Source organism: Pseudorca crassidens, chromosome 5 (genome assembly GCF_039906515.1).
Source record: "Pseudorca crassidens isolate mPseCra1 chromosome 5, mPseCra1.hap1, whole genome shotgun sequence".
NCBI lineage: Eukaryota > Metazoa > Chordata > Mammalia > Artiodactyla > Delphinidae > Pseudorca > Pseudorca crassidens.
In genome coordinates, this window is record NC_090300.1 from 15,864,174 (window position 1) to 15,878,160 (window position 13,987).

General features: G+C 41.3%; 1 protein-coding gene across 1 annotated transcript in view; it reads left to right on the forward strand.

The window, feature by feature from the left end:
• Nucleotides 1-13,987, forward strand: part of COL6A6 (collagen type VI alpha 6 chain) — a 109,818-nt gene that overhangs the window by 71,641 nt on the left and 24,190 nt on the right. The window contains exons 28-32 of the mRNA XM_067737430.1: nucleotides 2,674-2,736; nucleotides 3,798-3,833; nucleotides 3,943-3,979; nucleotides 6,248-6,259; nucleotides 9,738-10,231. Of these exons, the coding sequence (XP_067593531.1) occupies nucleotides 2,674-2,736; nucleotides 3,798-3,833; nucleotides 3,943-3,979; nucleotides 6,248-6,259; nucleotides 9,738-10,231 (642 nt within the window). The remainder of the gene's footprint in view (nucleotides 1-2,673; nucleotides 2,737-3,797; nucleotides 3,834-3,942; nucleotides 3,980-6,247; nucleotides 6,260-9,737; nucleotides 10,232-13,987) is intronic.

The window sequence follows — 13,987 nt, forward strand, 5'->3', positions numbered from 1 at the left end:
CTCTGTATTTTTTGAATTTGAAGTTTAGACACTGAAAACTTCCAGGTTTTCCCTTTGAAAGATCAGAAGTTCCCATTGGAAGGTTTTAGTGATAAAGCTTTGAGTGTCTCTTTAGTTCTCTTGGAATGATTACATTCCTAGTTTCAGTTTTCTAAATCTTCACCTTTTTCCCCCAACTGAAGGATTTTTTAAAAATTTTGCCATGATTTTGAACCTATCTTATTTTGGGTATAGAGGTATGTTTGTATTTATTTATACTTTTTATCAACTTGACACACATGCACATACTTCAAGGCAGGGTTCCTCAGCCACAGCACTGCTGACATTTTGTGCTGGATAATTGCTGTGGGGCTGCTCCGTGCATTGCAGGATGTTTAGCAGCATCCCTGGCCTCTACACACTAGAGTCAGCATCGTCCACATTTACCCCACCATTATGACAGCCATCAATGTCTCCAGACATTACCAAATGTCCCCACAGGAGTCAGGGTTGAGGGACACAAAATCCACCCCCTCCCCCCCCGCCCCAGTTAAGGACCACTGGTTTAGAGAGTCAACTAATTTCACAAGGTTTGTTAGGAAAACCTGGCAATCCCTCTGCCACTTAGCTCCGATTTCTCTGAAAGTTGTCTTTTTGCTCTACTTTCTGGGAGGTTTCTTTGACTTTATCTTACAATGTTTCTCTCATAGTTTAATTTTCAAGCACTCATTTTTTTTTTGCTTCTTTATACTATCCTGCTCTTGTTTTATGGTTGAAACATTTCATCTCCCTGAGGATATAAATTAGTATTTTTGGAGTCTTCTTTGCCCAACATAGTCTGTTCCCTGCCATGTGTTTTTTTCTGTCCTGCTCTCTATTTCTCATGTTTCCAGGGAATGGGCTAACTCTCTGTATTGAAGAGTTGAGGACAAAAATTCCGATTGGAAACCCCGAGGAGATGGGTGGGGCTCGTCAACTACAAGTGTCACAGAGTGATCTGAGCTGTTACTTAGCAAACGTCTAACATCAGCATCTTTGGGTCTTTCTTCTCAAATCTAGTCAGATTCCCCTGAGAAGATTCTTTCAACCTCCTGCCTGAGGGTGAAGTTCTGGCTGCCAGCTTTCTGGGAACCCCAGCTTTCTAGGGGTCTCACATCTATTCCACACCTTCATTTGATCACCCTATTTTCTGGATGGTACCACTGGCCCTCAGCTCTGCCTGGGGTTTCCTAGTGCAGACACCTCGGTTTTACCTCTGTCACTGAGGAGAAGAAGAGACATTCACCCAACGGTAGAGAATGGGGAAGAGGCTTGGGGATTCCTAAAATGATCTTCAACCAATCTGCCTTATTAAGCCTCTCTCCTTTACCTCCACTTCTGGAGGTACCTTCTGAGAGTGTGTTATAAAACACACAGATTCTTGGCTTTCCCTGCTGCTGGCCTAGGCTTCAGCTTTTTCAGCTCTAAGTCATTTAACACTGGTACTTCTGCTTTCCAGCCTCCGAAGTTTGATGGCTGTTGAGATTCTCCTTTCTCATTCTCCCCATGCTTGTCATATTTTTGCCTTTTAAAAAAATCTGCTTACTATTACTTTAGTAAGACACTGGAGGGAGCAAAAGTAAATGCCAATGTTCAATCTGCTTTTTTTTTGCCCTGGAGGTTAATCTATATCTTCTAAATAAAATATGATCAGTAAGGTTGTTGTTTTGTTTTGTTTTTTTACTCAACCCAGCATGCTGTAAATATCATTGGAAGACCTAAAGGACATCAATAATTATTTTCTGTTCCATAGGCAATGCTTTTACAAATTAAGTTGATTTTAGACAAGTTTGTTTTTTATTCTTATAAAAAACATGACATTGTGAATGAGCAAAGGAATTTTTCCTAATTCTTAAACTAAATTCTAGCTTTCTTTATGATAAATTATACTGTTGAATGCACATGAATAAAGTAAATAGTCAACAAATGTTCTTTTTATTTACTGCTGTTATTCCCCATTTTACTACAAATATTTCCAGCCAACAGCTAAATATTTTTTTGTTGTAGTTACTTCAAAGGTTTTTATACTTAAATTTTTATTTTTCTGGGGTTTTGTTCATGTGTTTGTTTTTCAGTTTAGTCACCTACTAAATTTAGATAAGTTGAGATAAAAATTTATTTAGATAAAAATTTCTCCCTTGACCCAGCAATTCTAGTTCTAACAATGTTCCCTAAGGAAATAATCAGAATTGCACATATGACTTTATAGTGGCATGCTTATTACAACAACAGCAAACTTAAATGCCAACCATAATGGACTGATTAAATAAATTATGGTATATCCATGTAATCAAATACTATGGCAGCCATGAAAGGTGATTTTTGTGAAAGAATATTTAGTAACATGAAAATGCCCCAAGGTATATATTTAGTTTAAAAGGCAACAGGAAAAAGTATAAAAATATATTAAAATATGTATAGATTAATAACAAAAGGATAAACAAATAAAAGACCAGAGGAAAAGACACCAAAATGTCAACAAGGATTATTTGGGGGAGAAGAGGTTGCTGAGGATTTTTTTCCTTCTGTGTGCCTTTTGGAAATCTCTCAATTTTCTAAAATGAAAGTGTATTGCTTTTGAAATGTAAAACACCCCCACCCACAAACACACAAACATGTATGTATAATTCTAAAGTAAATAAATTCTGCTTTGAGGTGTCTGCTGGGCTTCCAGGAGAGCCGGGATCCCCTGGGGAGCTGGGACCTCCTGGACGCAAGGTAAATTGAAAACCCATAAAGCACATCAGCTCCTTTTCCAAATAAAAAGTCGGTGCCTGAAGTCTTCATTATCTAAATGTGTGTGCTTTCAGTCTTTGCAGTTTGGCAATGATTTTCACTATTTTTCCACCTTTAATGTGCTCAGAGAGAGGAGGGAATAAAATGCCGATTAAATATCAGTTGCCATTTCTTGGGTGGTGGGGGGAATTGAAGGAGGAGATGAAAAGAGATTTCTCGTTTCATCTAGAATGAGATTTCTCAATGATCAGTGAATTTTATTTATCTGGCCAATCCTTGCCCTTTTCTCACAGTCAGTAAGTCATCAGTGAATGAAAGAAAGTGAGAGGAAATTAATAAATAAGTTACTAACGCTGCATTCACATGGAACTTATTTTCTTTGGGAGTTTGGGAGGGGCGCCATCGCATTTTTCCCTGTCTCTGTGTGAGAGCAGCCAGACTCTTCCTGTTCCAAAGATGAGACTGAACACATGAAATTCAAACCAATTCCACTTCGTTCTTTCTATCCCCAACCCAGAGATATATCCATTCATTGTGGGAAGACAATGGGGATTACCTTTCCAGAAGTTCAGTTTAAGTCTGGTCCTTTTGTCATCCAACCAGTGGCGGGAATAGATTTAGGTTCTGCTTAGCGGCTGGCCAGTGGCCAAGGCCAAGCATTGGGGAACTCTATACCTCTGCCTTAAGGAGGGGCAGGCACAGGGGATGGTTCAGGCTTATTTATTTCTAGGCTGAGGACCTGCTCCAGAGTCTCCCTGCCAGTGTCTCATTGTCAGCTCCATCCTTAGCTTCTGGACAACCTTTATCATCCAGAGATGCAGCTAGAGGAAAGTGGCCATTGGACGCTCGCTGCTTACAGTTTCTTCCCCTTAGAATGTTATTGTTAATTAGGTGATGAGTATCCTACATGAATTCTTTTCTCCCTTGAACTTAGAATAAAAACGTTAAGAAGTTATTTTTTTCTTAGAGTAATGTTGATGCACATTCTGGTTCCTGATGTGTGTGTCCAAAGCCCTGAAACCACACTCTTTTTGTTTCCCTAGGGTGTGAAAGGGGCCAAAGGATCGCCGTCCTTCTCCGTACGTACTTGCTAACTCCAAAGGAACCTGAGCGCCCTGTGACATTTATTTCTCAACTCTAGGACCTGGAAGTCTGTTGGTTAATTCCTTCTGTTTTATTTTTGAGCAGACATGTGAGCTCATCCAGCATGTGCAGGACCACAGTCGTAAGTACCCCACTTAGAATGATCACCCGGGGTGTCAGCATTCATAGAGGACAAGCAGCAAATTCTGCACTCAAAATTGAGACAATTTACCAGCCAATTTCTTAAAATTAGAGATGTCACTGTGTATATTTTGAGGCAGCATACACTGGTGACTATTGACTCCCTCTCTGGTGGCCAGCATGTCTATTGAAATGCTTCCAAGCACTAAGTCAGGCTATATCTGGTGCTTTTAATCAGGGGGAAATGGAGACACAAGGTCAGAACTCCCCTGATGGTGAAATCAATCAGTGGGGAGTCACATTAAACTTTTTAAAATGATTAACCCCTGACAAAACCTAAGTGTTGAATTCAGCTGGTGTAAAAGAGCCAGCCATGCCAAGGGGGTGTCCTAGTGGGTGGGAGCCCTGACTTCTGTTTATCATTTGTTACTCCTTCCCTGAGAAGGTGTGCTTGACTACCTTGAGTTAGACTTATTTGCTTTTAAAATTACTCATTCTGCCTGTATTTTCTTTACTCTCAAAATTTTAAAAGCAAAAAGGCATTTTGATTTGGCAAATAAATGCTCTTTTGAATTTGCTTTGAGACCCTTATAGCAGCATCTTCTATCAAAATACCTGTTAGCAGCATCAAAAGAACGCCACGGACAAGATGAGGAGAGAGTCGGCTATTTAATGTTCACCTACAAATGCGTAACAACTTCCCAGATAAACACTAGGACTCAAAAGAATGTCACAGTTCCCTCCAGGCTTTTTGGAAATATCTCAATTTTCTAAAATGAAAGTGTATTTGAAGGGAGAAGATAGACAAATTAGAGCCCATTTCTGTAGAGAGCATCAGTCTCAAAGACACAGACTTTTCAAAGCTTTGAATGCAGTGCTGATCTTAACTCTGCCTTTTTGTAGCAGAACGGAGCCATCCGTATGTGGGAATCAAAATCTATGCATTGGGTCATGAAGACTGGTTGCTCTGGGGCTGGATTAGCAGAGTGGGCTTCTGACATGGGAGCCGTGTGAACTATGATGACTCAAGGATAAATCCAAGTATGATGAAACTTGATCTTTTAAAATTTGAGGTGTTCAATACAAAATCATAAATCCAAAAGTAAGTACAAAACTACTTCAAAAGTGTCCTTTAGGACAAGAAAGGAAATCACAACCACTGACTTCTATTATAAAATCACATGATCATGTGAACACGTGGCTAAGGCCCTTCTCAAGGCCTTGCAAGGGGCCCGTGGGTGAGAGGTCGAGAGCAGTGCTGTCCAGAACTCTCTGCAATGATGGAAGTATCCACTGCACTATTAAATATGTAGCCACTAGCCACGTGGGACTTTGAGCCTTGATAGATGGTTAGTGTAACTGAGAAGCTGAATTTATTTCTTTTTTTTTAATTTTTTTTTTTTTTAGATGCATCGTGTCTTAGTTGCAGGATGCAGGATCTCTTGTTGCTGTGCACGGGCTTCTCTCTAGTTGTAGCTCACAGGCTCTAGAGCATGTGGGCTCTGTAGTTGCAGCACGCAGCCTCTCTAGTTGTGGCTCACAGGCTCAGTAGTTGCGGTGCACAAGCTTAGTTGCCCCACAGCATGTGGGATCTTAGTTCCCCAAACAGTGATCGAACTGGCGTCCCCTGCATTGCAGGACAGATTCTTAACCACTGGACCACCAGGGAAGTCCCTCATTTAATTTTAATTGATTCAAATGTAAATAGTCACATGAGGCTAGTGGCTTTCATATTGGACAGTACGGTCCTAAAGTTTAAGCTTCATTTACTTATGACTAAATCCATCTCTGATGTTTTTATATATATATATATATATATATATATATATATGTATATATATACACACACATTACATATATGTACACATATATGTATACATATATGTAATTGATAGCTATAGATCTCTACATGGGGAAAATCTAGAGTAAAGAGTGGTTAGGACCTTTTTAACTTTCCAAACTCAGTGCACCTCTCTGCAACATAATGTTCCCTCCCAGGCAGAAATCCTTTCCCTCTGACAGCTGGCTATACGCCGCTGATTTATGGCCCTCCTATTTCTCCCATCCCATTCCCTATGGAAGGACCTGTGCTTTTCCCAACATGTTGGATCTGTCTGCATTTCTCCAAACCCTATTTGTTGCCTTGGTTTTTGAGTCATCTACAAAAAGCTCACAAGGCAGAACCTTGGCTGCCTTGATTTCTTACACAATACAGAACACTGTTACCCTACCAAATAATAACCCAACCTCCTTTGTTCTTCTTCCCCAGCTGGCAGACATGGTGAGTAATCTTTATTTATAGCATATTATAATCGAGCTCCAAAATGTGGTACATCTGGAAAGATGAGTTAGAACAATGTGTTGCCTGCCAAATGATAAAAACTTTATCTGGACTTCTTTGCTGCCTCATACTGGTAGCACATCTCTGCCTCCAATAAATCACTTGAGTTTAAGCTGTCTCATAGCTCTTTGCCAACGAAGTGGTTTGATTTTTTTAATTATTTATATTTTAATGACTAACATTGCCATTTACCTTACCAAGAGATTTTTTTGTAATTTCAAAAACATTTCTCCCTCCCTCCATTTTCTCTCTCCATTTGTTATCCTGTCTCTGTAGTCTTGTGGTTAGGGATTAAGATGCAAAGGGCAGAAGTGTGTGGAACAAAGGTAGGGATGATCAGATAACAAATTATCTGCATGTGCAGCTCAGATAGTGCTAAAATCTGTGGAGCACTTGGCTGATGTTAATTACCAAGTTGGCTTAGTATCTTTCTGGGCCATCTTTCAGGAATATTACAAAAGCTTATTACATGATGTTTCTGTATAAACCCATCATCACCCTCTTATACTTTTATACCTTTTGTATAAATCCATCGATCCATGCCTTCTGATTGCTTGTTCACTCATTCAACAAATGTGTTTTGAAAGCCTGTTATGTTCCAGTCTCTGTCCCAGACACTGGGGACAGAGGGATGAATAAGATGGACATAATTCCTGTCTTCAGAAGCTTCCATCTTAATGGAGGGATCCAGGTAGTAAGTAAACAAAGGAAAGAATTACAGAATATTTTAGTTGCTGTGAAAGAGATAAATAATGGGAGGTCCTGTCACAGAATGACACTAGGGGAGGGGAGAAATGCCTTTGAATGGAGGGCTCCTCTTTGAGACAATGACATTGAAGTTTGGATGAAGAATAAAAAGAAGCCAGCTTTGCAAGATCCAGGCAGGGAATCCTGCAAGTGCAAAGGCCATGATACAAAACAGACCCAGGTGTTTTCTAGCTGCTGACAGAAGCCCAGTGTGACTGAGACATGGTGAGGAGGGGCCATGGCATGTGCAAAAATGGAGAAGGAAGTGGGACCAGATTGCACTGAGTTTTGTAGGTTATAATCAGGAGGCCAGATTTTATTCAGATTGGAATGGAAGGGTATTAAAGAGCTTATTAAAAGTATTGAAGGTATAAACGTGAACTGATGAACAATTTTTTAAAGCTTATTTGGGCCATTGTGGGAGAGTGGATTGTAGGGAGGAGAAGCATAAAAGCCAGAGCGCTAGTGTTGGGGGGAGGGGGCCACATGGAGCTATTCCAGGCAAATATGGCGGTGACCTGGATGGGCCGCCACTGCTGGGTGGTAGTCACGTGGCGGGTGTTGTGTTTGCCTTCCTCAGTACTCATTGTCACCTGCTCCGGTCAGTAAGTTGGGTCTCCATGTGGGGATCCACGTCTGAGGGGGGCCTCCTCGGTGCCTCCACAGTCCAGCCCAGCCTTCCTCAAGATCCTCGGGGTCCTGGCAACAAGCTGAGTTAGCCCGTAGGTGTTTTTTTCCTGAAAACTTGATAACAGCCAGTGTTTATATCTTTTTTTCCCTTTACCTCTAAATTACAGCTGAAGCTGCATTGTTGTTATCACTGCTGTTGTTCCCATATGAAACAGCAGCCCAGACAAAGAGCTAGCAGACCACTGTCACGTTTGGTCATAATTTTACCCATTTTTTATTGTAAAATTGACGTGACCTTGATTTTTTAAATATCTGCTCAGCCCACTAAATTAGACTCAGAGGCTAATAAATCCTGTCCTGTCTCCACTAAGATACACAGTTTGATTGGGTTTGAACACTTATTCTTACTGGTCCTTTTGCCTGTGAGGGTCACAGAGTCTAGGACCAGAGGAGATGATAATCTAGCACTAAGGTGATGAAGCCCAGCTGAGAGGGGGACCCCTCCTGGGCCAGCCTGGCCAACCTAGCCAGTCCCGGTGGGTCTGAGTCCTGAGCTCGCCTGGAAAGAGCTGAGTTGCTGGCCTCTGAATGAGAGGAGACAGCCCCCTCCAAGGGGAGCACATCAGCCAGATTTCCTCTTACCAGCATGTATCTCAACACCAGGCATCTCACCTATCCAGAAAGTTCTGTTTTTCCTGTACCTGTTGCAAAGAACTGTCCTTTGTTTGGTTCTTTTTCACTCAACATTTATGAGATCCCAGCTTTATGGCAGGGACTAAGAATCTGCCATTCAAGAGAGAGATCATCCCTGTCTCCACACTTCATAAAGTAGTGGGAGAGGCAAACATTAATCAGATAATTAGACATAAATAAATCTCCGACTGTGATAAGTGCAGAATACTGGGATTAGAATGAGTGAATTGGGATCAATGAATAAATCTTAACACTTACATTCGTGTTTAACCATCCTAATTCAGAGTTTCTCTAAGTAATAAGGCATATTTATTGGTTAAACTTGCATTTCTAACTGTTAAATAAAAATTTATCAGTTGAGGTTTCCTCATTCTTTTAAGTAATATAGCTGTTCTTTTTCACAATGAGTAAGTCTGTAATAATAACAGTAATGGTGAACATTAGTTGAGCACCTGCTGTGTACCAGGTACTGTGGTCCTAAGTGCTTTCTTTACCTGTGTTGATTCACTTAATCCCCAGCACAGGCCTAGGCAGTGGGTGCGGTTAGGACTGTCATTTTACAGATGAGCAAACTGAGGCACAGAGAGGGTAAATCCCAATCTGTCTGAAATTATCAACAGAGCTTTCATCCCTTTTTAACCCCTGTTAAATTTCCTTATTAAGTAAAGAATGTATGTTTTAGTTTGTTTAACAAAATTTCAGGAACAAACATGATACCATCGATCTAATCTCTGTAGGTAAAAGGGCATGTCCATGAGCTCTTTATTATTTAGGAGTTTTAGTAATGAACTTACAAATTTCATTAAAACTCAAATTGAATTATAGACTTTTCTTGTATTTTTTAAATTGAAGTAGAGTTGATTTACAATGTTGTGTTAGTTTCTGGTGTACAGCAGAAATTAACACACACACCCCCACATACTCTTTTTCAGATTCTTTTCCGTTATGGTTTATTACAGGATATTGAATATAGTTCCCTGTGCTATACAGTAGGACCTTGTTTATCTATTCTATATATAATATCATATATCTGCTAATCCCAAACTCCTAATATATCTCCACCCCTATCCCCTTTGGTAACCGTAAGTTTGTTTTCTACGTCTATGAGTCTGTTTCTGTTTCATAAATAAGTTCATCTTTTGCTTTATTTAAAAGATCAAAGTCAGTTTTTAGAATACCATTTTAATTATTAAAGATTTAAGTGTTTGTTTTACTATTTAAGTTATTTATATTTAATGATTGTGTTTCCATATTTTAACATCTAAATTACTTCGCCTTCTATGTGCATATCTTTTTTTCATTTTTAAGCAAGTGTTCTTGTGGTAAGACACATGTTCTGGCCTTTTAGGAGCCCCGCGGTGCCCTGTGCATCCCACGGAGCTGGTGTTCGCGCTGGACCAGTCCCGGGGCGTCACAGAGCCAGAGTTCGCACGGATGAAGGAGATGATGACCTCCCTGTTGGGCGGTCTCCGGGTCCGGGAGAACCGCTGCCCTGCGGGTACGCGCGTGGCCGTGCTCACCTACGACTCCCACGCCAGGCTCCTCATCCGCTTCTCCGACGCCTACAGGAAGGACAGACTCCTCAGAGAGATCGAGGCCCTTCCTTACGAGCAGTCCACGTCCAGCAGGGACATTGGCAAGGCCATGAGGTTTGTCTCCAGGAATGTCTTCAAGCGGATGCTCCCAGGGGCTCACACCAGAAGAATCGCCACGTTCTTCAGTGGCGGCCCATCTGCGGATGCCCAGACCATCACGACGGCCGGCCTGGAGTTCAGCGCCCTGGACATCATCCCGGTGGTGATCGCCTTCGGCCAGGTGCCCGCCATCGAGCGCTCGCTTGTGGTAAGAAGGGCAAGCTGCCTCATAACTCTTCTCTCTCTTTTTTGCCTGTACTCAGGGGCATTTACAAGAAAGCATGGAGCTGTACTAAGTGTTTATTACTATGTACCAGGAACATGCCAAGCCCTTGATGGGCATCATCCTGTTTAGTTCCCACAAGCAGTGTGTATGAGATGGGAATCATTGTTATTCCCGTTGTACGGGTAAGAACACTGAGTCTGGAGGGGTGGACCCTATGCCCAGGTTCACACAGCTGACAAGTGGCAATGTCAGGGCTTGAATCCAGGCCTCTATTCTAGTGCTTCTCCAAGGGACTCTCTGAGTTGGCTCCGGATCTAAAGATACTAAATCTGGGTAGCCAGTAAATATTCGTGGATGTCACTGATGTGGTCATGGAATGGAAACCAAAGGACTGATTTTATAACTTCACCAATCATGTAACTATCCATACTTTATAAAGGAAAAGCCATTCCAGTTATAGCTTCTTAGGTTGAAGATTAAAATCTTACTGTGGGGACATCCTGGGTGGCACAGTGGTTAAGAATCCAACTGCCAACACAGGGGACATGGGTTCGAGCCCTGCTTCCGGAAGATCCCACATGCCACGGAGCAACTAAGCACATGCGCCACAACTACTGAAGCCTGCGCTCTAGAGCCCGTGCTCCACAACAAAGACAAGCCACAGCAACGAGAAGCCCATGCACCGCAGCAGAGTAGCCCCTGCTTGCTGCAACTAGAGAAAGACCACACACAGCAACAAAGACCCAACGCAATCAATAATTAATTAATTAATTTTAAAAAAAATCTTACTTTGTAGCATTTCTAAATAAACCACCTAGGATCACGGCGACCTTTAAAACACTCTATCAATAGAGCCTCAGTGGCAGGGGTTCCTTACAAAACACCTGCTGGACCTGGCAGAGTGTCCTTCTTGTCATCTGTGACCACCCAACATGCTGCTTTGTTCTCCATTCATGGGGAAGCCATGAGGAGAGACCCCATGCATCTGCAAAGGGTATTGGAAAATGCAACCTGAACCAGAAGGACAAGCGTTTAAAAATTAATTCACGTAGAGAAAGGAAAGTGAGAAGTGACCGAGTCACTGCCTTCAGGTGTGTGCAGGATTATTACTGGAGAAAACTAGCCAGCCAACTCCAAGTTAGCAAAATCTCTTATTAGAGAAACTGAGAATCATAGCAGTGGAAACTCCAGTTTAGATTTGAGTAAGAGCTTTCTGAAGGCAAGATTGACTTAACGTTGCCATGGGCCAGATGGCTAAATGTAGGTGGTCAAGACACCACCTTTCTCTGAAGGCCTTTTTTAGGGGCGGTCACTCACCTGGCAAGGGTGACTTCTGTCTTTCCTGGAGAACTAGGATTAAGTGGCTTTTTTGAGACCCTCTCCAGCTCCCTAATTTTCTGTGAAAGTGCTAAACTAAGCAGACCAGAATTGAAATATAGTACTCCTCTGTAGAATGCAGAAAGTGGTGCTTGTTTCCTAGCATTGGTGTGAAGAAGAAATGATGTAACTCCATGCACCAGTGCCTAGGACGTAGCAAACACTCAAGAATGGTAGCTCTTGCTTTAATTATTATTGTTATCAGTTTCTTGATGGTGAACTAAAATCTGTTTAACTGTATTAAAGTCTGGGTTGTAAAGAAGCTGAAAGTGCTATTAGCATCATTGAAACTAACTCAGAATTATGCAAACGAGCAGCCTGATCTATGAGGCTCAGAAAAGAAAATGCACATAAATTAGAAGACTGGGGCCCGCCTATGCTAATGAAGCTGCTTTGAGAGGCAGCGGCTCAAAGATTCTGTAAGTGGATTTGGTTACACACAGAGTCCTCCTAATTCCCTCTGTTTATTGGGAACAACCATTGTTCTTTGGCTTTATTTAGTCACAAAATAGGAGACAGCTTAATATCCTGACACAAATGATTGATGGTACTTGCGATACAAATTTAAACAGATGCAATTCCACCTACCCTCTCAAAGGTATGTGCATAGCGTATAACTTTAGAAAATATATTTTGTAGAGTTTTTCTTTTAAACTTTGGAGTGTTAACAGTCCCACTTAGAGATTCTACCCACATCACCTAGAGACTCCTTGTTCCTTTCTTGAAGGAATTGATCTCAAAAGAGCACCAATGAAGGTTCAGATTCTTGACAATGACCCTCACAGATTGGAGCAGTATTGGCCCCAATATCCCTTGGGTAGAAAAAGAGTTAGAGTTGCAGACAGAAGTCAGACTTGGTCCCAAGGTTCATTCATCCAACAGATGTTGAGTGAGCAGCTCATATATACCAGGTGCCATCCTAGGCTCTGAGGACACAAGAGTAAGTAGAAAACCAAAAGACCTCACCTATTAGAGGATGGAGCTATGCAGGGTTGTCTAGAAGGGCTCAAAACAAATTGATGAGAACCCAATATCTGACATTGCAGAAGAGAGATGATGTTACTACTTCTCCATTTCCCTTCTGTTTCTTTCTTCTATCCATCTCTTCGCTTGCTCTTAAACTGTCATTTATTAGTACTTTAAGAACAGAGCTCAAAGTTTTAATGACACAATAAATTTTTATTTGGAGGCCATATCACAAAACCCCTTGTTCGTTTCATAACCATTGTGACATTTCTATATCTTGATTCATCTGAGAGTTCAGTAGAATCCAACTGAAATTTGGAACCTGTGTAGACACATGTGGCAGGTCTCAGAAGCAGCTGCTCTGAAAACATGGGCTCATTTCCCTATGTTTCTGAGCAAACGTGTTGTGTGATCACCATCTTGGAAATTTTTCATGATGGTCTGAAGCCAAGTGATGAGCTGTTCATCTTTCTGGAATGGAAGACTATTTTTGATTGGAAAAAACTCAATCTCAGCTTTGTTTTGTCCGTAGGGTTTTTCCTTTAAATTTGTTGGGCAATTACCTCTTAATTCTGGTGAAATTTTATTTGCTGCCCGTGAAGAATTCTAATGTGGGCTGGGTCTCCCTTTCTAATATATGTATAAGAAATGTGTCCTTTATAGCTAGCCTTGTTTTTTTTCCTTTACTCTGCTGTTTAGCTTTGCAGGTGAGAGAAACATTAGGTGTAATAGTTGACATTACAGATTATTCTAGTGATGAAACAGAGCTGAAATTGGGGGGAGAGAGGGTTAATGGGAAACTTTATCACTCTGAGCACCCTGCCCTTTTATTTTTATATGGATTTCCTTTGTTAATAGAGAATTGTCTAAAGAATGTTAATGGTATCTTTTTCAAATGCACCAATTCATGGAGCCCCGTGATGTTGAGAAAGCAAAGAGCAGGGTATCATCCAGAACGATGTACTGAAGGCTCATTTTACCCATCTGTGGATCATCCAAGCTGGTGCATCTTTGAATCCACAGGAAAGTGAGCAATAAGAAAAGTGACCCATAGGACCCTTTATTTTAAATCCCCAACTCACATTCATCTTGGGGAATTTTTCTGTGATATGCTAATTACAGTTGCTCCGATGACGTGTGGTAGGATGAGTGATCTCTAAGACCACATCTGCCGAACTTTATTGATTAGGAAATTACTTGGGGGAAGGGAAGTGGAGAGCACAGACCCCCTGAGGTCTCTCCCAGTAAAAAAAAAAAAAAAAAAAAAAAAAAAGACGCACTAGAATCAATGAGTGGAAAGTATGGCTTTAGGTTGACACCAACATGTTGATACATGGTTAAATGTGAAGCCTAAGTTATCAGCTAGTGCCACTGCCAGAAGGATGGAAGTTGCCA